The sequence below is a fragment of the Cylas formicarius genome, unplaced genomic scaffold, assembly GCF_029955315.1.
Source record: "Cylas formicarius isolate icCylForm1 unplaced genomic scaffold, icCylForm1.1 PGA_scaffold_3__17_contigs__length_32017465, whole genome shotgun sequence".
NCBI classification, from domain to species: domain Eukaryota; kingdom Metazoa; phylum Arthropoda; class Insecta; order Coleoptera; family Brentidae; genus Cylas; species Cylas formicarius.
This window is the reverse complement of record NW_026844326.1, coordinates 23,050,796-23,076,038: the sequence shown is the minus strand read 5'-3', so window position 1 is coordinate 23,076,038 and position 25,243 is coordinate 23,050,796. Positions and strand designations below refer to the sequence as shown.

The 25,243-nt window shown below is 33.8% G+C and overlaps 1 protein-coding gene across 1 annotated transcript; it reads left to right on the top strand.

Moving 5' to 3' along the window:
• Positions 1 to 2,353: 2,353 nt before the first annotated feature.
• Positions 2,354 to 25,180, top strand: LOC132699923 (ATP-binding cassette subfamily C member 4-like). The gene is given in 12 exon segments (XM_060666913.1): positions 2,354 to 2,526; positions 4,384 to 4,614; positions 5,263 to 5,693; positions 6,839 to 6,995; positions 7,053 to 7,717; positions 8,767 to 9,319; positions 13,706 to 14,258; positions 15,882 to 16,032; positions 16,087 to 16,317; positions 19,281 to 19,733; positions 24,613 to 24,703; positions 24,705 to 25,180. Coding segments are annotated over 12 exon segments (3,954 nt in total). The 5' UTR covers positions 2,354 to 2,449; the 3' UTR covers positions 25,066 to 25,180.
• The last annotated feature ends 63 nt before the right edge of the window (positions 25,181 to 25,243 follow it).

Below are 25,243 nucleotides of genomic sequence, written 5' to 3'. Positions count from 1 at the left end.
AAAAAGTGTGATCCAAGATGTATCAGTACTTTTTCCAAAAGTCAATTTTGTAATGGAGGCTATTACGTCAACAAATTAGATGTTAAAGAGAAAAATGTTTTTATTTAATCGCCAGTGATCCATCCAAAGTAGTTCAAAATTGAACATCAAAATTTTTATTTTGGAGTTATAGTTTGCTGTAAATTTATATTTATATCCATCCCATAACCATGACTTTTTGTTAAGGAAACTAGTTAAATGGTAAAATGTGGAGATTATAGGATATAAATGTTGAGTACGTAGGAAAAGGACAGCGTCCATAGCAAAACCAACCAAGAACTGTTGTGAAAACTAAAACCCAGGATTAGAATGTGAGAAAAGAAGGTTTATTAGCTTTTTGAATGCAGTGTACATAATACGTAGTAAAAGAATAACGTGCTAGGTGGTTCTAGTGTAGCCGATGCATCGCAAACGCTATTTTTAGAAGCGATTTATTATAAAAGAAAATAACATTAATAGGTCAAACACAAACAAGGCATTTTAATTAATTGTTATTGATTTCATTCCTCTTAGCGCAAAACTATATAGGGTGTTTTGTTTAAAAAGATATGTTTATTCATAAAGTCGATTGACTTCATATTTTGACAAAATTTTGAAACTTATTTATAAACAAAATCATTTATTATTATCTAAATACAAACAAACAAATTAAAACAAATTGAGCGGCTTTATTGTTAATGATATGGAGCACCTCTATACAAATGCTAAGAACTTTTGTTATCTACGTGATGCAACTTTGATCATCTTAAAGTGCGTTTACACTATTTGATTTATAAATTGTATATATTTGTATCTTCACACAGTGTTTGGTTTTGTTATTTCTCGAATGCAACGGACTAGAACGGCACCTATTTCGATAAGATTTTCTGTCCGCACATGCGAACGAACTGGAGGCAGAAGGAATCCAAATTTGTAAATATAAACTGGATAATAGTGGATTTTGTATAATTTTTAACCGAGACGGTGTTACTAAGATTAAAAATAATAAAACATACGACTAAAGATTACGACAAATGACATTCACTCGAATATGAAGTCGCAAACAAAATCAGATAATCGGAACTAATGAAAAATCAAATGTTTACACACTTTTTTAGGATCAAACTGTGAGATTTATGTTCCTGTCAATTAAAAGTGTTACGCAGTGTTCCAGTACTGTTAAAGGGGGTTTAATATCAGCTTGTCAGTAAGCAGTTTAATAACTGCAATAAAGGCAAACCTCCGGGAGATGCAAAGAAAAACTGACAAAGATGGCGAAGGTGATAAAATAGCTGAAACTAAAATCGGATATTTGTATGACATGAGATGTAAAAAAGTTGAAAGTTACGTTTTGTTTTTGTATTCGTGTTATATCTGTGTTTTATTGATGCTGCAGATATATGATTAAATGATAAAAAAAGTCAAAATCATACACCTAGCAAAGTTTTGACATTCCGCAATTTAAATTTTGTCCATATATCATAATATTTTAAACATAAAACAAACGTAAATAACACGCAATAAATGGAATTAACCAGTCAGAAAACTCTTTCAGATTTACCAAAAAGCTGACGTTACTTATTTTAGTATTGACAATCGTAAGTTTGCCGGTTAAGCATAACCTACCTGCAAGAAGTGCTGAAGAATAAACACGATGAGTTCCATATTTATTCTTCTTATTTTGTTGTCTTCTCTATTGCCTCTTTATTATTTCTAGATATTGCAAATTAAAATACTTAGGAAACTATTAATAAATTTAATAAAATTCAAAATAAATATTATAAAAATAATGTGTCGAGAAAACTTTACATTAAGTTACGATTAAAATTTAAGTACGAATTAAAAATTGCGAAATAGAGTAATCGCTGTCCTATAAACTTGTATGTGTCGATTCAACTTTTTCTGGAGAGATGGTCCTGAAATTTGATGTGCAACGATAGAACGGGGAATCGTTGGGCTTAGTTTTCTAAAATAGTGATTTCTAGGGGTATGCTTTTATTATTTGGTGGATGCAGCAATCTATATCAAAAATTTAAATAAATTTGGCGACGTTAAACCATATTATTCAAAAATGTGCGATTCTTGGAATTCGGAAAGCCAAATCCCTACAAAATACATATAAAATACGAAGTATAATACGCTGACGTTGAAACAATGCGCCCGGTAAACCCACCTCCGTATACTAAATAGTTAAAACATAATCTTTCAAATATTATTTTGTCACGTTAAATATTTACAATTTTTGCCTTTTGTGTTCCGTTTTATCTCTAATGCAAACGATTATAATATGAATTGATGCAAGATTACCAGGCATTTATTGCGCTTTCCTCGAACTGCCCTCAATTAATATCAATCATTGTTTATCGTCAATGCAGAAATAAGATATTTTTCAAATTAGCGCGGTCATCGTGGCGATTCTTTTGCGGGAACGATGGATCACTATGGGAAGACTGCGAGGAAGCAGAATCCCAGGGAGAAAGCAAACATATTTTCGTTGTTGACGTTTTCGTAAGTAGTGCACGATATTTCACGTATTTTTGAGGGGAGGTACTATAAAAGTGTCTTTTAAAATGCTTCGATTTCGAAATACAGGGTATTAAAGTTTTATTTCTATTTTCGTTTTTTCTGTGTATTTTTCTAAATGATTTCTTCACGATAATTGGTTCCTTGGAATTGTACCTTCATGTGTTTTCCCAATTTCAAAGCTTCATGACTTTTTATGCTACCCTGTATTATATTTTTGGTTCATTGGGTGGGTAAAGCAGCCGATGGCTTTATTCTAAAATGCGTTTTGTTTTTGTTGTCGCCTAAAAATACAAACATGATAAGGGCCAAAATGCTCAGGTACCAATTTCTGTCAGAAATAGGCATTATTTAGGGAATTATGCAGAAAAACAAAACTAAAACTTTGACATCCCATATCTCTAAACCACACGTGTATAGTAACATTTCAGCTTCGAATTACTTCTGAAATTGCAAGTTTTGTACATTAAAGAGCGCCCAGTATAGCGTGATCACTCAGATACTATTATATTATATTGTGTATAAAAATTTTGAATTAATGATTTGGTGATAATTGATATAATTGACAGGAGTAGCTTTTAACAATTATTTTTGTTATCTGAATAACAATTTAATGGCATTTAAATTCTTAAAGTAATTGATAATGGTAGGTTTAAATAAATTTAAGGAAAGGAAGGCCTTTCTCCAGAAAATGTTCTATCGTAATTTAACTTTTATAATCGGAATTAGGCGATCTTCGTGGATTGGAGGTAAAAAATGGAATAACAGGCGTTGTTTTGAAAGAGCCGCAACAGAAATTGACATAAATTGTAACAATTTCTGTATAAAAGATTTCCGTTTTGTTTCCAATATAATAATATTGTAATGAAAATAAAATCCATACTACTATGTTTTAGGCAATAAATAAACAAAAATACCTGCAGCAAATTATACAAGCAAGTCAAAGTAACATTTTAGAGCGATAGGGCACCTGAGCTTAAGTTGAAGTGTCCATAATCAACGGCGTATTATTATTATAGTACATTTAAAAAAGTGAATGAGATAAAAAAGCAAATAAACCATGGTTTATAATTAAAAAATAATAAAATTAAAAAAGAATCAAAAACAAACAACAGCGTTTTGCAATAACTTGTATTACAAAAACATTTTAAAAAAGAGACACGACCCATAAAATAAAAATAATGTTTCAAATGTTCACCTATAAATTACTCTATAAACACATTTACATAGTTAAATAGCATTCTGCAAAAGTATGAATCCATTTCGTTGTTCTGTTCGCTTTCTTTGAAATTTGATGTGGATAAAAAGAGCACACGCATTATTGTTGCACTCAACTCTCGTAAAAGAACTCCTCTCGCCCCTCAAAGTACAAAAAAGGAATTATTTAAAAAAAAAGACATTTTTCAGTGGAAAATACTACTGGCAGACAATAATATTGTTCAAGCTTCTTGAACCAGTGATAGTTAACTGTTTCATTCAGTCCACTTACAGGAAATATGGTATTGTTATTTTGAGTTTATTTATATTTCTTTCTTTTTGAGGCATCTAGGTTTTAACCTGAAATGAGGGAGAAGAGTAATGCAAATACATATTCCTCAAAAATATTATGAGATACAGAACATAATTGAATTGGTATCAAATAAATTCAAATTATGTTCTATATCTTATTTTGTTGTAATATTTTTAATGAAACCACAAAGTGTCATGGATATTGCGACATTTTGTTTCTTCAAGCTTACAAAAACTACTGTTTCTACAAAAAAAAAATGGATTTCGGGCGCTTTCCGACATTTCCGTGGCTTAATAATAAAACACAATAAAACTATTTCAATTGCTATTCAGGTATACTGGAGGTTTGTTCAAGAAAGGAGTGAAGAGGGACTTGATCGAGGATGACATATACGACGTTGTAGGAGTATGTGGGGCAAAGAGAAATGGAGACAGTTTCGAAAAAAAATGGAGTCTTGAGCAACAAAGGAAAAATCCGTCCATTATTCATTTACTGTGGGTGTGCTTTGGAATTCGGTACACGTTTTTAGGACTAATACACTTATTTGCCAAGCTTATTAACAGGTAAAAGGAATATTTTTCAGGGAAATATTTTTTCCGGAAATTGGGTATTTACAATGAAATGACACAAATGGAACGCCATGTGTGTATATTTAAGGCTTTGAAGTTTCTAAATTTTAAAAAATACGACAAGTTAAATTTGCATACTTGTGTGTTATATCTAGTTTCTAATCATATAAGTGTCAAGTTAACTATATGTTGTAGTAGCGCTTAAAACGTAAAAACTAATCTTAAATTGACTAAGCACATCACTAAAAAAGGAAAGAAGAAAAAAGAAAAAGACAAGACTTTTGGCAATTATTGGAAAATACATTGGAAATTAATTGTACTATCTATATATCAACATGTGCGATATGTTAATTACCTGTGACATATCTTTAATACAATATACATAGTGGACAAAAGCTAATATAGCCAACCTCTTAATGTTTGAGCAATTTTTTTCTTTCTTTTCCCAAAACCCAAAACATCGACCCAAAACATTTTTCTAAATCAAATTTATTGAAAAAGGCGCATGACATTACATTTATTTTTTATATCATGGTCTGTTAACCAAATTTTGTTTCTTCCAAGGAAAACAGTGATAAGATTTTTCGTTGTGTTGACAATGCTGCATGGCATTTGTTGTTCCAAACACGTTTCGAATTTTAGCATCTACGAACCTGAATCAATCGGAAAACTAGTCTCTTACTTCAACCCCAACCAGACCAAGCTCACATTCAACGATGCCGTTTACTATGCCTGCGTAATGATCGGATTGAAACTCTTCCACACCTTCTACTTCCAGAACTACGTCATATATCTGCAGCAACTAGCGATCCAGATCAGGACGTCGTTTTGTTCTCTGATATATCGGAAAGCTTTGAAACTGACACCTACCGCAATGAACGAAATTAGTTTGGGCAACATTATCACCGTTATCACGAAAGACGTGTTGGTATTTGAACAGTCTATTTTCCTGTTCAACGACATGTGGATCGAAATTATTCGAATCGGGGTGATTTGTTACCTTATCTACAATAAAATGGGTCCTGCTGGATTTGTCGGAATCGCGGTACTCCTCACTGTGGTACCGGCACAAGGTGAGACGACGTTTGATGCTAATTATTTATCAAATAGGAAAGTGGTCCATCATTATCGAGAGTTAGTGTTTTTACCCAATATTTAAGGCACTTTTTAGTTTTTTCACCACTTGGGCCGAAATATTCCAATGTCACTTTCGGGGTATCCGGTATGTATAAACTGACTCAAATGAATTATTTTTTCGATAAAACCATTAAATATATATATTAAACATTAAACACAACTTTTTTTTTTGCCAATGGACAAGATGTATCAGTTATTTGCGAGAATCATTATAATATTTTTATGTATTATTTTTCTATTTCTGTTGCAGCTTTTAAAGTTTTGACGGGTTCATCGAATCTATCAAGTTGTTGCAAACACTTTCAATTTCCACATTTTCCGTCATTTTGATATAATAAATTTTTATATCTCGAAAAACTAATTATTTCCCTTTTTTTTTTTTAATTCAATGATTATAAAATTCTTTGTAAAAATATATTTCTGTGTATATAAGTTTGTCCAGGGTTTAAATTGCCACTATTTTACTTACGAATATTGAGATAAGTGCATTTTTATAGTGTTTCATCGCTTAATTTTATTTAATCAACTTTTCTGAAAGGCGCTTATCTATTTCTGATTTCTGATTAATAATAATATTAATACTATTAATAAAAATAATAATAATAATAATAATATGTACATATATATACAATACTGAAATTTTAAAGTGCGAAGTCTAGTTGACAAAGTCAGCTATTCATCATTAACCCAACATAATTAATCTATATATTATACAAATTTTTGATAATAAAATTTATAACAAGAGAGAAAAATTATAAAAAGGGAAAGAAAAAGAAAATAACTAATTATAGAAATAATTCTGTGACTAATTAAAAGACTTTATTTATCACTTTATTTATCTAATAACACGTTTTTAATGTTCTTTCGAAACGGTTTTAAAGATGATAAGTCAAAGAAATTTTGCCGCATTACAGGTCAACCGCCGCTCGTAAAGAGCAGATCTGTGGTTAAACAAAAAACTCAGGTGGTGCAGTGCAATACAGTTCTGTTTAAAAATATTTAGTTATATTATATAGTAACGTCATTATAGAAAATTCTATTAAAGTATTTCACCAATAAAACCATTCCAATTTAATTGTAGTGTACGTCGGAAAAATGATAAAAAACCTCCGGTTGGATCTCAGCAAGAAAACTGACGAACGTCTTCAAGCCACGCAGGAAACATTGTCGGCAATAAAAATGATCAAAATGTACACTTGGGAAAAGGTGTTTTGCAAAAAGGTAGAAGAAAAAAGAACGTAAGTTCGCCCTTTCCATTTACGTAGACCATTCCGCCTAAGACTCTCATTTTTCAGGAAGGAAATGAAATTTTTGATGAAATCCTTCTACCTGAGGTCCCTTAATTTCATTATAGGCATATTCACTTCCAAGGTTGGGTTTTACGCTCTGATCATGACTTACATTTACATCAACGTAAATGCCGACGCCGAAGTCATTTTCTACGTAATGAAAAATTTTAAAGATTTGCGCCATTCCATCGCGATTTTGATCCCGATCGGTTTGGGGAGGGGAGCGGAACTTGTCGCTTCGTCCACACGTATCAACAAAGTATTGAAATGTCCAGAGGTCGAAGAAGAAAACCGTCGCGACTACGAGAAACCAAAATTAAAACTACAGGACGTGTCTTTGAAGATCAAGAATAAGGAAATTTTGAAGAATGTTTCGATCGAGCTTGGATCCGGACTTACGGTAGTGACCGGACCTTTGGGGTGCGGAAAAAGCGCTTTGCTCAAGGTGTTCCTCAAAGATTACCAGATAACCGACGGGAAAATATTTTCGGAAGGTGTCTTCTCGTATTGCTCGCAAGATCCGTGGCTGTTTCCGTCATCTATAAAACAGAACATTCTGTTTGGCGAGCCGTACTATCAAGATAGATATGACGCTGTCATTAAAGTTTGCGCTCTTCAATACGACTTTGATTTGCTGGAGAGAGGGGACGAAACTATTGTAGCAGATAGAGGTTTGTTTCTCGAATTTTTTTCACTCATTTCATTTCTTTAAAAAATTCATATCCAGATCCATAATAAATATTAGGAATGGAAATATAAAAAAGTCTGTATAAAAGTAAATAAACATATTTTAAAAATTCAGAGACAAATTGCCCGATTCCAAATTTCAAAAAATGTTAGATAGACTGAAATAACTATTTGTGTATTAAGAATGACGGTGTTACTTTTCAAGCAGTATTTTTTTTACAACCCGAGCTTTCATAAAAATATTTATTAAAATTGATAGTTCTAATTAACTCTCAGATTTGGCGAGATGTCTCTCTATTATAGTTTGCATGCCAACCAACTTACGAGCAAATTGCAAAAAGAATTTTTCATAGTTATAAGATACATTTCTGGAATTATAGTTTTGGTTGGTTAATGAAGTCGGTTTGACTTCGTCCTGTACCAGGTGTTTCAAATTACACCGTCGTCAATAGGATACAATGCAGGTCAAATTAGGACAAAGTGACATGAGCTCGATTATGATTCCATTAAAATTTGTTTTTTGCTTTTGAAAATATTGCCAAAAAACTGAACTCTCCTACGGTAAACTGAAAGTACTTTAGATGTATAAAGACTACTTATCTACTGACAGTAGACTTAAATTGTGTGACTCTCTTATACTCTATTGGGACGTTGTATACTGGCCGTCTCTAAGACGGAAAGACCAATACAGCTTACAAACATTGTAAAATGCCTGCTTGAGATACAGCTATGGTTTGGTCATATAACGCCGGCACTCAAGGATTCTCAGTGGTTAAATCTGTCTGAAAGGTATTTTGCGCATCTGTCTACTTTAGTGTATAAAATTACTAGGTACGAAATGCCGCGGTATCTCTATGAGCTCTTCCACATATAACACTATTAAAACTTACAATCGGTATTTTTGTTAATTGGTTATGTTGGCCTCGTAACTGCACTTAGTGAATTTAATTGTCTTGCACATGGATATTATATTTGTTAAAAAATTATGCTCATTATTTTGATTATTACATAAACAATTTGATTTAATTCGTAGGCATAAATCTCAGCGGTGGACAACAGGCCAGGATTAACCTAGCAAGAGCGATATACCGAAAAAGCGACATCTACCTTTTGGACGATCCTTTACACGCCTTGGATCCGGCCGTCCAGGAATATATCTTCCAGAAATGCATCCGAGGATTCTTGAAGGGCGAACGGTGCGTAATGGTGACCCACAATTTAAAACACAAGAACAACGCCGACAACTTGGTGGTAATGCACGAGGGCGAGATCGTGTTCGACGGTAAACCGCAAGACGTGAAAAATGAAATTCTGGAAGAGATCGCAATCGCTGACCAAAAGGCGGCCAAAAAAGTGGAAACCGATGACGGGGATGAAAACGCCGACGAAACCACTAGACTGATAAATCGGAAAATCGCCAAACGAAAAGTATATAGCGAGGTGAAAAAAGAGGGCAAAGTGGACTTTGCAGTTTACCGCAAATATTTTTCTTTCGGCGGCGGTTTCTTTTTGTTCGCAGCGATCGCCAGCCTATTCATTTCGGATGAGTTCACCGATAGTTATTCGTCGAGGCTATTGACGGATTGGTGAGTTTTCGAGTTTTCAATGAAAACTATTTCAAAACAAATTCAGCTTTTTGACAAGACATTTAGGCTCAAAGCTGAGTACCTTTCCTCGATTCGATTCTGTCTCTTGCTATATTCCTTCACTTAATAACCCACCTTTCTCTTAAATCTTCCCCCACGCCTTCTCTCCATCTTCTCCTTGCACTACCGCGCTTTCTCCTTCCCTTTGGTTTTTTTACAAGCCACTTCCTTTACTTTTCAATTATTTTCCATCCTAACCATTGCAGTCTCCTTGCCTGAACAAATTTTTCGATTGACTTATCTCCAAATAGTTAGTAGAGTTCACTATTCATCCTTTTCTCCCAGCCATGCTCTGCATTCTTCCCGTCAAAGGTTCGTCTTAATACTTTCCTTTCCGGTATACCTAGTTTCTGTTGGTTTTTTTGATTGAGGGTACATGTCTCACAACAGTAAGTTAAAGTTTTTCGGACCACTGTCTTGTAGAGTCTGATTTTTGTTGCCGTAGAGACCTGCTTTGACATTAGAATTTTGTGGAGCCACCACAGACAATGATTACATTTTGCTATTCGTAGATCCACTTCCTTATCCTCTTCACATTTGTTGGATATTAGTACTCCCAAATACATATTGTCGTCTAGTCATCTACCTCTTGTTAGTCCCCACTTGTACTTGTAAGTTTCGTTTGTTTTTGCTCCCTGGAGCATTCTTGAGCTCCAAAAATTTGGTTTTATCCAGGTTAAATTGGAGTGTAAAAGTTTGTGCCGTTCTTATACTTATACTTGGTGGTATTTTCGAGCTCTGTGCTACTTCTTGCCAACAATACTACACCGTCCCCTTGTCTTAATTCTTTGCCTATATTAAAGGTTTTTCTTTCCCTTCCTTCGTCTATTATTGATGTACATTATAGTATGACGTTGGCAGGTCAAACAATATGTGCTATTTTCTCCCCTTGCAGAATCCTACATAAGTTAATACTAGAGAGGTGAAACGCTCGAAGTTTTTGAAAAAGCTCCTGTTTTCTTTTAAATGGTTCAAAAGTTTCTGCCTTTCACTGATTTTATTTTTTCACTTTTATTTTCAATGGAATTTGGTTTCGTTTCAATGCAGACTTCTTCTTTGAAGGTTGACGATCCAAATATCTATCTACGTAGGTCTTCCAGTCATTAATTCTGTCTTCGACCGACGGTCGTTTCTTCCATCTTTCCTTTTATTATCAGGGGGAGAATCTCGTATTTTTATGTTGTTGTGCCAGGACAATAACCAACTTTTTTTCTTAATGGAATACTTTGAATATTTTTAAAAATTCTGTAATTCTTTAATTGTCGTTACATAGCATACGCCATTTTTAGCAGTTTTTGAGAAAATTTAACTTTTCCATTTTTTGGCACTTGAAAACTAAAATTAGAAATTTTAGTTTCCATGGAAGTGGTTAATATTTAATGCGTTGACCTATTTATGGCGAAAATATATCATACAGGGTGTTGAAAAAATATTTTTTTCTAAGAAAAAAAAAACATTTTCAAAAATGGAACTCCCTATATTTAACACGTTTATTCGGTTTGGGATTTAATTCTGGTAGCTTACAAGTATTTTATTTTAAATCTATCTAACTAAACCTATACAGAACTTATTACTAATTACAAAACATTTTCTACATAACCTCCAGCTTTGGCAACAAAAGTAGTACCTTATACGGTTTCAATTGTTGCCGAATTCTCATTTTTAAGTTTTGAACACTGTTACGCCTATTTCTATACACTTCGCTTCTCATGCAGCTCCATTAAAAAAGTCCAGGGGTGTCAATTCAGGGTTCCTCGCTGGCCAGTCCATGGTCCCGTACCGACCAATTCAAAATGGAAAACGTTGATTTAAACAATTTCTAACAAGCACCACGGTATGATATGGCACACTATCTTGTTGAAACAAATTTAAATATCTCTCACCACTCAGAACAATATTGGCCAGTTTTAATGAAAAAACAGACAACGATTTGTTTCGGGGTGCTTCGCGCACGAACAACTTTTGTGGGCTTTGTCTCATTCTGAAAGACCCACACAGTCGACTGCTGCTTACTTTCAGGTTCATATGCATAGATCCACGATTCATCACCTGTCACGATATCATAGACGTGATTGGAATCACCGCGATCGTATTTTTTAAGCATTTCCTTCGACCAATCAACAACAGCCTCTTTTTGAGCTGATGTCAAATTGTATGGAAACCAACGCGAACAAATTTTTTAACGCCCAAATGTTAATGCAAAATTGTATGTATGCTGGTCCCACAAATGTCCAAAGATACCTCAATCTCATGGTAAGTCACATGACGATCCTGCAAAATTAGTTTCCGCACTGCATCAATGTTTTCTTGGACAACCACCGATTTAGGGCGATCTTCACGAAAAAATAATAGCCCTAGTAACAAATATGGTAAATAGATGGTGCTTTAACGCCAAAAGTCGAATTAAGCTCATCGATGCATTGTTGTACAGTTAGTCCACGTCTAAAAGTTGTAAAAAATTATTGCATGAAAATGCTTCCGATTATGTTCCATTTTTAACCGTCACAATTTTTTAAATTTATCCAAAAAAGCACAAACAACGCTCTTTCGCCAAAACCTAACTGAGTAAATCTAACCTCAAAATGTCAAACTTCCCTATAAAAACGTTAGTCGCCAGATGGCAGGACTAGTTTATGAAAATCCCGAAATATAAAAGGCAGCCCTCGTACACACTACATGTTAATTTTATATTGAATTTAAGTAATTAATGTTTAAAGAAAAACTTGGAATAGGATGTTATATAGGTATAGTTAGATTTATAATAAAATACACGAGTTGTTGCAAAAAATTGGCAATATTTTCTTAACTATCAATTTTTGTAATAAAAGCTATATATATATGACATGATAAAGAATTGAATCCCAAACCCAATCAAAGTGCTAAATACAGGGCGTTCCATTAAAAAAATAGAGTTTTTAATTAGAAAAAATATTTTTTTGATGGTCGTTTGCGACAACCCCGTATAATTTATTTTCGCCTTAGATAGGTCAAACCATTAAATATTAACCACTTCCATGGACCCATAATAAAAATTCACAATTTTAGTTTTCACGTGTAGAAGAATTTATTTTTCTAAAGACCTGCTTTTTTTTCTAAAAAACTACTGACAATTTCCTATGCTTTGAAGTGACAAAAAATACCCGAAATCAAGAGAGTAATTGGAATTTTTAAAAATATTCGTGGCATTCCATTTAAAAAAATTAAGTTCTGGCATAATCGAACACTCTGTATACATAAAAATGCTATAAATAAAATATATATACTAATGTTCAAACACTTTTCGTATTTAACTTTTTTGTTTAGTGTCGTACTTATTGAGACTTCAAACGCGTCCGTTCTCTTTTTTGTGGTTGCATCTATGGTCCAACTCTCGCATCGATACAATCGGTTTACCCGAAGTGGCCTGGTGTGTTTCAGATTTTTCCGAGATTGCTCAATCCTTGATGTGTCCTCGGGATTTGGGTCGCATTGTTGATTGATGAGTGCACCCAGGTACATATTTTAGAGATGAACCTTGAGTGGAAATCTTAGAGCGCCGTGTCTTTGTGTGAATATTCTACAGTTCGGTCTTGAAGGTATTTACTCAAATACCAAATCTTTCATTATATTCCTACTGGCTGGCTGGCTATTACTACTATACCATCTGTGTAACGAGAATTGTTGATAATGTTGCTATTGATCTATTTGCCTTCATTTGTATTTGTAATGCCTCAATGTAGAGCTTGAGCAAGAAGGGGATAAGGTACACGTTTGTCACACACCTCTTCTTATTACTATCTCTTCTGATGTGAACCATTCTATTCTGATTATTTTGTTAAACTTTGGTTATGATCTTTACATCTTGTACGTCGACCTTCATGTGACACAATTTATAAAAATTTAAATCCATTGCAACCATAACTAATTCATAGGTCACTAGTTGGATTTTTTAAATTAGGATAAGGACTATTTTTCTAATTTTTATTTATAATAGTTGTTACAAAATAAACTGTCAATTTTGAATTGACTGAAAGTAATATAGCTCACTGCCCTCCCATTTTAATTGGGATACCTTGTAATTTTTAATATCTCTTGTCATTACCCACTTCCTTTGATTTTTTGATTTAGAAACTCGACGTCCGAAAAAATGAATTAACTTAATTCAGACTACCAAATTTGCATCATAATCATTTATCATTAATATGACGTTTTATATCAAGTGTCCCTGATTGATCCAAAGATTTGCCAAGCTTTGCGAAAATGTACGACCAAATTGAGCGTTTCACATAAACCAAGAATTTGTTTTTTGTAAATGAGAGTTACGCGTAACCCGAAAACCCATTTCAGGATAAACTTACAACAGAAAGCGACGAATCTCTTGCTGGAAGATATGCTTCTAAATGCGAGCTTTGGAATTGGAACAGCGTACCCCAACAACAATGACACAGTAATCTCGGCAATCGAACGGCAAAGAAGAGACATCGCAGCTGTTTCAAACGACTCTAGCATGTTTTCGCATGAAGCAATTCTAAATGTTACTACACCGGTAAACTATTCCGAAACCATCCTTTTTGAAATGACGGAAGTGCCATTATTTGTAAATAACACTGGTACCGCCGATACCGTATCAAATTTACAAGACCGCGCCAAGTGGACCCTAAAATTGTACTCGGCGATGATAGTGCTTTCGTTGGTCATAGATCTCGTCAAACAATTCTTGTTTCTTCACTTCGCCAGAAAGGCATCGGTAAATCTCCACAACACGATGATAGAAAGATTGACGACCGCCACGATGTCGTTTTTCGATACTTACTTTATCGGCAATATTTTGAACAGATTTTCGCAAGACTTGAACGTCGTGGACGAACATCTGCCGCACACCATCAACATGTTCGTGATGGTAAGTACATCACGCGGTCATGCGGTTTCACGTGGCAAAATCCGTTTTTTCTTACCATAACAAATTTGGTGGCTTTGGAACATTTCCATGTTTCAAGGTGAACTTCGTATACTTTTGAAATAGTTAAATAAGAACAAACGTTGTTCAGATTTTCACATAAATATATTAATATATTAAATTAATTATTATTCTAAATATATATTTATGTGACAATCTGAACAACGTTTTTTCTTATTTAACTATTTTAAACGGATTTTCATCAAGTAAAAGCCACGTCAGTACAATTCGCATACCTTTACCTATTATTAAAATAGTAACACCGTTGATTAAACAACCTAAAATAACCCAATTTTAAACTTATTAGCTTTTCTAAAATGAGGCTGATCTCGGATTATTTTTCAAATAATACCAAAATAATCGTTAGAGGTTTTTTGCGTGTTGAAAACAAAGACTCAAAAATCGAATTTGTCCATACATTTTTTACGTATATCAACTGTTGCACTTATACCATTCAAATCTTCTATTTAAAAATTCAAAATCCGGCTCGAAGGACCAAAATGTCTCACCAGGATAACTGGTGTTTTGGATGAGTTAAGTGAGTAAGTATTCAAATTAATCGCGTAACAGTTATATAGTCGATTGGAAAGAAATTTAATTCTTGTTCACAGTTCTTGCGTTGCATGCGCGAATTTTAACCCACGTGATTTTTTAAGGATTTTTTTATGAAAAATATAGCCGACACCAAACCGTACAACCGCGCGCGCGAGAGCTCTCGCAACATATCAAAAACAGTTTTTTTTTATCCTGCACAGAATTGCTTGCGTAGGCGTGGAGGCGTCTTCACTACTATCTTCACTACTATGTAGTGCAATAAAGTAAATAAGATCAAAATAATGAAATTAAAAAAAAGAAAAAAAAACTAAATAAGCAATAAAAGCAGTCTATGAAAACCGAACATAACACGGAAATTTATTACAGATTCGAATACCTTTACGAATTTCTAAGCAACATTTCTTCCTACATGTACATACCTAATTTAGCTCGATATATCGGCATTTAAATTTGTATATATACTGGACATATGTAGCTATATGATAAAATTCAAAGATAGGTCAAGTTCTTCTTCTTCGCCTTTTTCCGATAGGTTATTCATTCAGAAGAACCCCCATTCCTGTACTACTGACTAGAGCTTAACAAATAAGACACTTAAAAATCCCCACATGCCTAGAGGGCATTAAAACTATTGTAACAAAAACATGTTTCCGTGTAACCCCACAGGATATTACAAATAATACTCAAAATCAAATTGAAGAATATGCTCCACAGAGTGGAAAGTGAGGCATAAAGCTATAATTAATAAAAAAATCATTAAAATCCCGATCTAAAGAAAATCAGCAATTGTTTTTAAGTTATGCAGTATTCTGTAAGACATTCCCGATTCAATAGTCCATATTTTAATGAAGAAAAAAAAAATGAAAGATATTTTGGCAGATAACTTTCTTTGGTCAAAAGCGGTTATATCAGAAGCCATTAACTATTGTGATGAAAGGCATATTTCGACTTTTATTTTCCGAAATTAATGGTATCCTGATTTCTTAAGAAACACGTATTTTTTATTTGTAGGTTGTATTGTCTTCAACAGGTATTTTGGTATTGGTTGCGTCGGTAAATTTACAGTTTCTAATACCGGCGTCGATCCTGGTCGTTACCTTGTTCTGTATAAGGACGGTTTACATGCCAACGGCCAGAAGCTTAAAGCGATTGGAGGCTGCAAGTAGGCGTCGAAAACGGTTTCGCGGCGATTTTTAATTTACTATCATCGTTGTAGCACGCAGTCCTTTGATCGGCCACCTTAATGCCTCTATGGAAGGCGTAACCACGATAAGAGCGTCGAAAGCTCAGGAAATTTTGATCAAGGAATTTGACCGACACCAAGATCTCTACACGTCGGCGCACTATATGACGTTCTGCATTAGGAGGGCTTTTGGGTTTTTCATGGATATTATGTCGACGATGTTTTCCACCATAGTCGTTGCAAAGTTGCTGTTCTTCAGTACCGGTAAGACATTTACATTTTCGCGTCTCTATTACAGAGGTAACTCATACAGAACGAGTATACTGGAGCAATGATGTATGTCCTAATCAGTGCCGTGTTGTCTCGAATGCTTCTCGATTTGAACGTAAGGGTTTCTGTAACCTAGTTTCTTTCGGGGTCGTCCTCTAGCTCCTCAGGACTGACGCCTTCTTGTACAGAATGCCCTATATATTAATAGCTTAAATCCTGATTGAAAAAAAAATATATAGATAATTATCATTCGATTTCTGGACAAAATGGTCAAGTCTGCTTTGGTAGCAACCATATTATCTATATTTGCAATTGTTTTAACAACTTTTAACAATTAATATATATTTACATATTTTTCAAATGGGTTATATTGAAGAAGAAAAACGCCAAATAATAAAATTAAATTATTCAAACAATAAAAATATCAATGTTAAACAATTTCCACATAACCTACATTATTTTCTATACATCGGACAGTATTTCCTTTCAATTTCCTCTTAATACACGAGGTGACAAAATCAGGGTTTTCTCTGTTTAGATCTTGTAAAACTATATTAAGTCTTTCTCTTATCACTTGTAAACTTTCAGACCTGTTATAATAAATTGTAATTTTTAAGTATCCTCACAAAAATAATGTCACAAGAATTCAGGTCTGGGCTGTTGGCAGGCCATTTGATAGGTCCTTGCCTACCTATTCAAAGTCTATATTTATTATTTAGATAATCGTAACCTGTGGAGGTGCGCCATCTTGATTCCAACTTAAATTTGAATAATTCCTAACTGGCATATTTTCTAGCAACTGTTCTATTTCTGTTGCAAGGAAATTTAAATATCGTTACATTAACTGACGTCAGTCCTTGGATTTTCACTGCCTGCATTTTGTGTGTATTATTGGTGGACCAAAAATGTTTATTTTTCCTATTAAATACAACTGCTGTTATTGTGTTAAGAAAATTTCCATGATTTTGAGATCTTCTATACATTTCAGTGCAAAATTCGAGCCTCTGCCTTGTATGTTCATCGGTTAATTTTTTGCACTGGAATGAACTCATGCGGGTGAAACTTATGATATTTTAGCGTTCGTTTATTTATTTATTATTTATTTATTTATTTATTATGTATTTATTATTAGTTATTATTTTTTAACGTAAGGTGTAGAATATTCAGGATTTTTCTAAAAAATATGAAATATAAAAATTAAGAAGGTAGAACTCAAAGTCATGATGTCAAGTGTCGTAATAGTATAATAATTTACCTTGAATGAAATGTCAATAAACTATTTGTTTTTCAGGAAAAAAAAGATGTTGCTCTCATTTTGATAGCTCGCGATCGTTGTTTGTTTTTTCTGATGATGAATAACCCAGTACATATACTTCTACAGGCATTTATTCTTACTGAATCATTTATCGTATAACTCACTCAAAGCCAAATACCACAACTAAAAGCGCCATAAAAAAATTGATGTTCAGATGCAGGTTCAAGGTTCATATGAAAGTCGTTACCACTTCAGAACAAAGGGCAGAAACAGAGGTGGTGGACAGAGAAAGACTTTTGCGACATTTTCCACGAATCATAGCAAGACGATAGGATGAATATGAAAGAAACAAAGTAGAGTAACAATTTTTCATTATTTTTCAATATAATCCTCCTTAAATTCAATACACTTATTACATCTCTTTATTAACAACTCAATCCCTTTAAAAAAATATTCTTGTGGTTTGTCTGCAAAATGAGCTAAAGCAGCCTCTTTTAACTCAACTTCGTCGCTAAACCGCCGTCCACGTAAGTCCTTTTTCTAATACCCAAACAAATAATGGTAGCTTGTGCAACACCAGCAGTATGGACAGGTGCATTATCGTGCAAAAGACGCACGCCTCTGATTAGTTTTCCTCGACGTTTTACATCTATGCAGTCTCGCAATTTACGTAATAATGTTGCGTAATATTTACCATTGACTGTGGTACTAGTTTCTTTAAAATTTATCAAAAGAATTCCTTCACAATTCCAAAAGATCGTGGCCATCACCTTTTTTGTTGACTAACAAACTCCGAATTTTCTTGGAGGTGCCACCCTTACGACGCCACTCCATTGATTATCTTTTGGATAGAGAGTCATAAAAGAGAACCATAGTTTCATCTCCCGTCACAACAGTTTCTATCACAGGCTTCGGTTCCGACCCACAGAGTTCTAAAAAAGACCGCGCACACTCGATACGGCGTTGTTTTTGAATAGCCGAAAGGTTTTTAGGAACCCATTTTGCACTAACCTTATGCATACCTAAATGATCATGCAGGAATCGACCAACACTTGTATCAGAAAGCTTAGTAATTTCTGAGATTTCCTTGACCTTTAAACGTCGATCACTCAATACCACCTCTTCCACAATCGCAACAATATCGTCCGTTATGACCTCCACTTTTCGATCAGTTCTTAAATCAACTTCAAGGGACTACTGCCCCATTCGAAAACGTTTTGCCCATTCTTTCACTACAGAATACGAAGGAGAACTTTGGCCGTACACACCATCCAGCCTTTCTTTAATAATTTTAGGTGCTACCCCTTCTTTTGTCAAAAACTTTATGACTGCTCTATACTCGATTTGCGTTATTTGCGACATTTTTTCGGGCACGTCTTGTTTAAAATGCTGTCAATAAAAAAATATATGACGCAAGATTTTTTTTGCAGCCTAATAAGACATATATTTAAAAGAAGACAAAGTTTTATCGTGATACTGCAACTGCATCTATGTCAGGCCGGGAAATTTTGGCGCTAACCTCGTATTTGTAGTAGTAGAACTACTGACTCCCCTTTTACCCCTCTATGAAGATTTCGCATCCTACCAGTGCCGTTGTGTAGGTTTAAATAATTAACTCAATAAAATTAGAGTGTTTTGTAAATCTGGAAAACTACGTGATAATAAGAACTTTGCATCATATTTTCTCGATCCCATTGTTTAGGTGAAGCATCAGGAGATGTAGGCTTGGCAATAACAAAAGCAGCCGCGCTAGCCGGCTTGGTGCAGTGGGCTTTGATGCAGTGGTCTGACCTGGAAAACGATATGACGTCGGTCGAGAGAGTTCTGGAATATACGGAAGTGCCGCAGGATCATTACGGCGGCGAAAAGCTGAACAATTGGCCCAACAACGGGACTGTGACATACAAGAATGTTTCGCTGGCGTACAAAGACGAGAAAGTATTGAAGAATATCAATTTTGAAGTACAGCCCAAACAGAAAATTGGTATCGTGGGTAGGACGGGAGCCGGAAAATCGTCAATCATTTCTACGTTGTTCCGGTTATACACCTACGAAGGGGACATTTTGGTCGACGGAATTAACATCAAATCGATGGCTTTGGACTATTACAGAGACAGGATTTCTATCATCCCGCAAGATCCCTTACTTTTCCAAGGTAATTTACTTAATTATTTTTTGCAGAATATAAAAAAATAGGGTTTAAATATTTTCTTAAGTTGAAACTTCTGGATTTGAGCCTTTCCAAGCAGGAAGTCAACCAATGACGTAAAAATTATAAAAAAAAATAATAAATAATAAACAATATGATATAAATGATAACAAATTACCTGTAATGTATGTACAGTATTACAGATTCAAAATTTTTTTGCTTCAAAACTAATTTGTATTGGTTTCCGAAGTAAGTGTTATGTAATAAGTCAACTCAGGTGCTGATCTGATATTTCAAAGTGCACTCGAGGAAGCAGAGGACGGCATAAAGGTAAATGGTAGATTGATGAACAACTTGACTAAAGCCAACGACACAGTTATGATTGCTGACAGCTCTGAAGGCCTACAAAGACTGCTAGATAAGATATCCACCCTAAGCGACTCGATGGGCCTTAAGATAAATACAAAAACAAAGGTTATGGTAATAAATCGTAACCCAAACCAACGCATGAATATAACTGTTGATGAGACACTAATAGCAAGAGTTTCGAAGTTAAGATATTTGGGCAGTTGGATCAGTGAAGACCTAAATCCCGATGTAAAAATAAGAGCACGTATCGAAATGGCAAGAACAAATTTCCTAGAGATGCGAAACATTCTCTGCGACAACAGTCTAAACATTCACACAAGACATAGCTTCGTCAAATGTTACATGCACTCCATACTTCTTTACGGTGTTGAGTCGTGGACATTAAAAGTAATCACAATGAATAAGCATTTGAGATGTGGGTGTATCGCAGAATGTTAAGGATATCAGGGACTAATCAGGTTTCAAATTTGGAAGTTCTACATCGACTGACCACGGAACGGGAGCTTCTCGATACAATAAAGAAAAGAAAAACAGCGTATCTCGGTTATCTTATGAGACATAATGAATACAATTTACTTCAACTCATAATGGAAGGTAAGATCGAGGGAAAATGCGGTGTCGGACGTCGACAATGCTCTTGGCTGAAGAACATCAGAGACTGGACTGGTTTGGGCTCACACACAATACTAAGGAGAGCACAAAATAGAGAAGAATTTGGCATAATTGTTGCCAATCTTCGTTGAAAGGAGATGACACTTAAAGAAGATGTGCTGATCCCGTCTTTAAATATATAATAGTTTTAAATTATTTGCATTTTTGTACAATTTGTCCCTCTGTAATGATGGAAAGGCTTACCACATAAATGCAGAGATAAAATGCGCACTACACTTTCTAGAAATTAAATTAGTATTGCGTTCTATTTAAATTAATTGAGTTAAACTATTTAAGTTACTTAAAGTTCTTATTTGATTAGGGAATTAAACGCTACAGCTTTAAGTAATTTAACTTAAGATTACGTTCTACTTAAATTAAGTTGTAGTTACTGAAGCATCTTCTTTAATTAATTTTTTAAACGTCAACATATATATATATATATATATATATATATATATATATATATATATATATATATATATATATATATATATATATATATATATATATATATATATATAATATATATATATATATATATATATATATATATATATATATATATATATATATATATATATATATATATATATATATATATATATATATATATATATATATATATATATATATATATATATATATATATATATATATATATATATATATATATATGATGACACTATACTCCGGGATATCATCCGTTCGCTCGTTGAACTCCGACTGGAATCCTGCAAATCCTGCATCCGACTGGAATCCTGCAGACGTTTCGCCAAAATCTCACTTGGCATCTTCAATGCTCACGCTCCGAACACTTCGAACACTTTTTTTTCGGAGTTTTCGGAGCGCGAGCATTGAAGATGCCAAGTGAGATTTTGGCGAAACGTCTGCAGGATTCCAGTCGGATGCAGGATTTGCAGGATTCCAGTCGGATGCAGGATTCCAGTCGGAGTTCAACGAGCGAACGGATGATATCCCGGAGTATAGTGTCATCACATTTTTCCATCCGTGAATCAATACGTGAGAATATATATATATATATATATATATATATATATATATATATATATATATATATATATATATATATATATATATATATATATATATATATATACAGGGTTTTTCACTTAAAACTCCGCACGCCAATAAGTCCAAAACGAAAAGAAATATTTAATTTATGTAAAAAGTAGTCAAAGTATGGGGTCAAGTAGATATTTCCTAAAGTTTAAAAAATTCGACGCCTGCAAAGAGCTGGGCGTCGCGACGCGTCGAAAAATTATTCGATTGCAGAGACTTTGGAAATACGCGCATACAAAAGTACATATTATTTAAAAACTTTTTTGTTATTTACTCAAACTTATTTACTTTACCCGTTTCTAAGTTATATATATATATATATATATATATATATATATATATATATATATATATATATATATATATATATATATATATATATATATATATATATATATATATATATATATATATATATATATATATATATATATATATATATATATATATATATATATGATTAACGCTTATTTTTACAAGTATGCCATGAACGTTAGTTACTATGGCAATCATTGTTATCGCAGTTGTTTTAAGTGCAATTACAAACGTAAGTTGTTATTGCTGTATCAAAAAATTGTCACATTTTGTCACAAGAAATATCCAAATTTGTTCGGTTAAAAAAAAACTAAGAATTATTATGTGAAAATGGTGCAATTTAGCAATGAGGAAAAAGTAGACATGTTACTGGTGTTTGGAGAATGCAGATGCAATTGTAGGGAAGCAAAAAGAGTTTACGCACGGCGTTATCCGCATAGAAGAGTCCCCGATGCAAAAACCTTTTCAAGTTTATGTAAAAACTTAAGAGAATATGGCAGCTTCATGAAACCTAAAAGAGATAGGAACAGGGCGGCTACAAATGATGAAAATACTGCTGCTGTAATTCAGCAGGTTGATAATAACCCCAAGATATCCCTATCAGAGATAAAAGAAAATACCGGTGTTACCATAATTTCTTCGTGGAGAATTCTACATAGAAACTCTTTTCACCCGTACAAAAGTAAACTAGTTCATAAACTAGAACCAGGCGATTATGCTAGAAGAATGTATTTCTTAGCGACATTGTCCGATTTATATAGCCAAGATGCAAATTTTCTCTCGAAAATTTTATGGAGCGACGAAAGTCGATTTCAAAATAATGGAATCGTTAATAGACACAACTGTCGTTTTTGGTTCGAAAACCATCCTCGTTGGATTACAGAAAGAGGTAACCAACGAATTTTTAGTATCAATGTTTGGTGCGGCATATTAAATGGATTCCTTATTGGACCTTACTTTTACGAAGGAACTTTAAATGCAGATCGCTATTTAAGATTTCTTCAAACTACACTTCCGGAACTATTAGAAGAAGTGCCTCTTGACACTAGAATGAATATGTGGCTACAGCAGGATGGAGCGCCTGCACATAATGCCCAAATAGTTACGAGGTATTTGAACCGAAAATATCCCAATAGATGGTTTGGACCGGTAAGGTGGCCGGCGAGGTCCCCGGACATTACACTACCAGATTATTTTCTTTGGGGCTACCTGAAAAACGTTATCTATGAAGAACCTATCTAAGATATGGCTGATCTCATTAACAAAATTAGTGCAGCGTGTGCCGCTATCACAAGAAGGACTCTCCTACAAGTGACCCAAGCTCATCTGTTAAAAGTTTTTGATAGTTGTGTTCGAGCAGATGGACATAATTTTGAACAAAATTTTTGAAATGTCTTATTATGTAGTTAATTGCAATAATAATTTTGGTTATTAACTTGTAGGTATTTTACTGTTTTTTCATTTATTTATCATGTTATCAGAACTAAATCGATAAAAAATAATAAATAAAATCATACTAAAATAGTTGAAATCTATTGTTTGTAATTGCACTTAAAACAACTGCGATAACAATGGTTGCCATAGTAACTAACATTCATGGCATACTTGTAAAAATAAGCGTTAATCACATTTTTTATTAATCAAGAAATATTTACTTTAAATCGGTATAACTTAGAAACGGGTAAAGTAAATAAGTTTGAGTAAATAACAAAAAAGTTTTTAAATAATATGTACTTTTGTATGCGCGTATTTCCAAAGTCTCTGCAATCGAATAATTTTTCGACGCGTCGCGACGCCCAGCTCTTTGCAGGCGTCGAATTTTTTAAACTTTAGGAAATATCTACTTGACCCCATACTTTGACTACTTTTTACATAAATTAAATATTTCTTTTCGTTTTGGACTTATTGGCGTGCGGAGTTTTAAGTGAAAAACCCTGTATATATATATATATATATATATATATATATATATATATATATATATATATATATATATATATATATATATATATATATATATATTCTCACGTATTGATTCACGGATGGAAAAATGTGATGACACTATATTCCGGGATATCATCCGTTCGCTCGTTGAACTCCGACTGGAATCCTGCATCCGACTGGAATCCTGCAAATCTTGCATCCGACTGGAATCCTGCAGACGTTTTGCCAAAATCTCACTTGGCATCTTCAATGCTCGCGCTCCGAAAACACTTCGAACACTTATATATATCGACATTATCTATTGTTACTCTTCACTTCACTTCGATATAATGTTAAATTGAAATTATTGCAAAGCATTGTTTTTGCGTTAATTTCCTGCTACATTCCTTATAATTCGCTCAAATTCAAATTATTAACGCTTTTGGCACAGATAGTTCAATATTCTTCGCCTTCGTTAGGCCTCTTCAGTAATTATTAAAACCAACAAATAAAAACCAATAAAGGATTTCTTTGCGCTTTGTAGGTACCATTAGAAATAATATCGACCCGTTCCATCGGTACTCAGACGAAGAAGTGTGGCAGGCGTTGGATAAAGTTCATATGAAAGATCACGTCCGCTTTAGAACTGACGATCACGGATCACGGTTCCAACTTCTCGACCGGGCAGAGGCAGCTCATCTGTTTGGCCCGAGCGATTATAAAGAAGAACAAAATCGTAGTTTTAGACGAAGCAACTTCGAACATGGACCCGGACACCGAATTTTTGGTCCAGAAAGTTATCGCCGACCAGTTCGTCGATTGTACGGTGTTTATAATCGCCCATAGATTACAATCCGTGCTGGATTGTAATTTTATTATCGTTATGGAGAAGGGCGAGATTGTGGAGTTTGACGAACCTCTACATTTGATCGAGAATAAAAACAGTTATTTCGCCAGCATGCTCCAGGCGGATAACACTCATCTGTACGACAAGTGATCGGAAAGAAATTATGTATTATAGTGTTATTTTTCTGTAGTACACTGTTGTGCGATTTTTTGAATACAGATTTTGCGAATATCACGAGTGAGAGGTGTTTTTTAGGAGTCTAAAAATAAAAGATCTGATTTTTTCGAAAATCCGTGTGTCATTTCTAATTTCACCAATAAAAATTGGC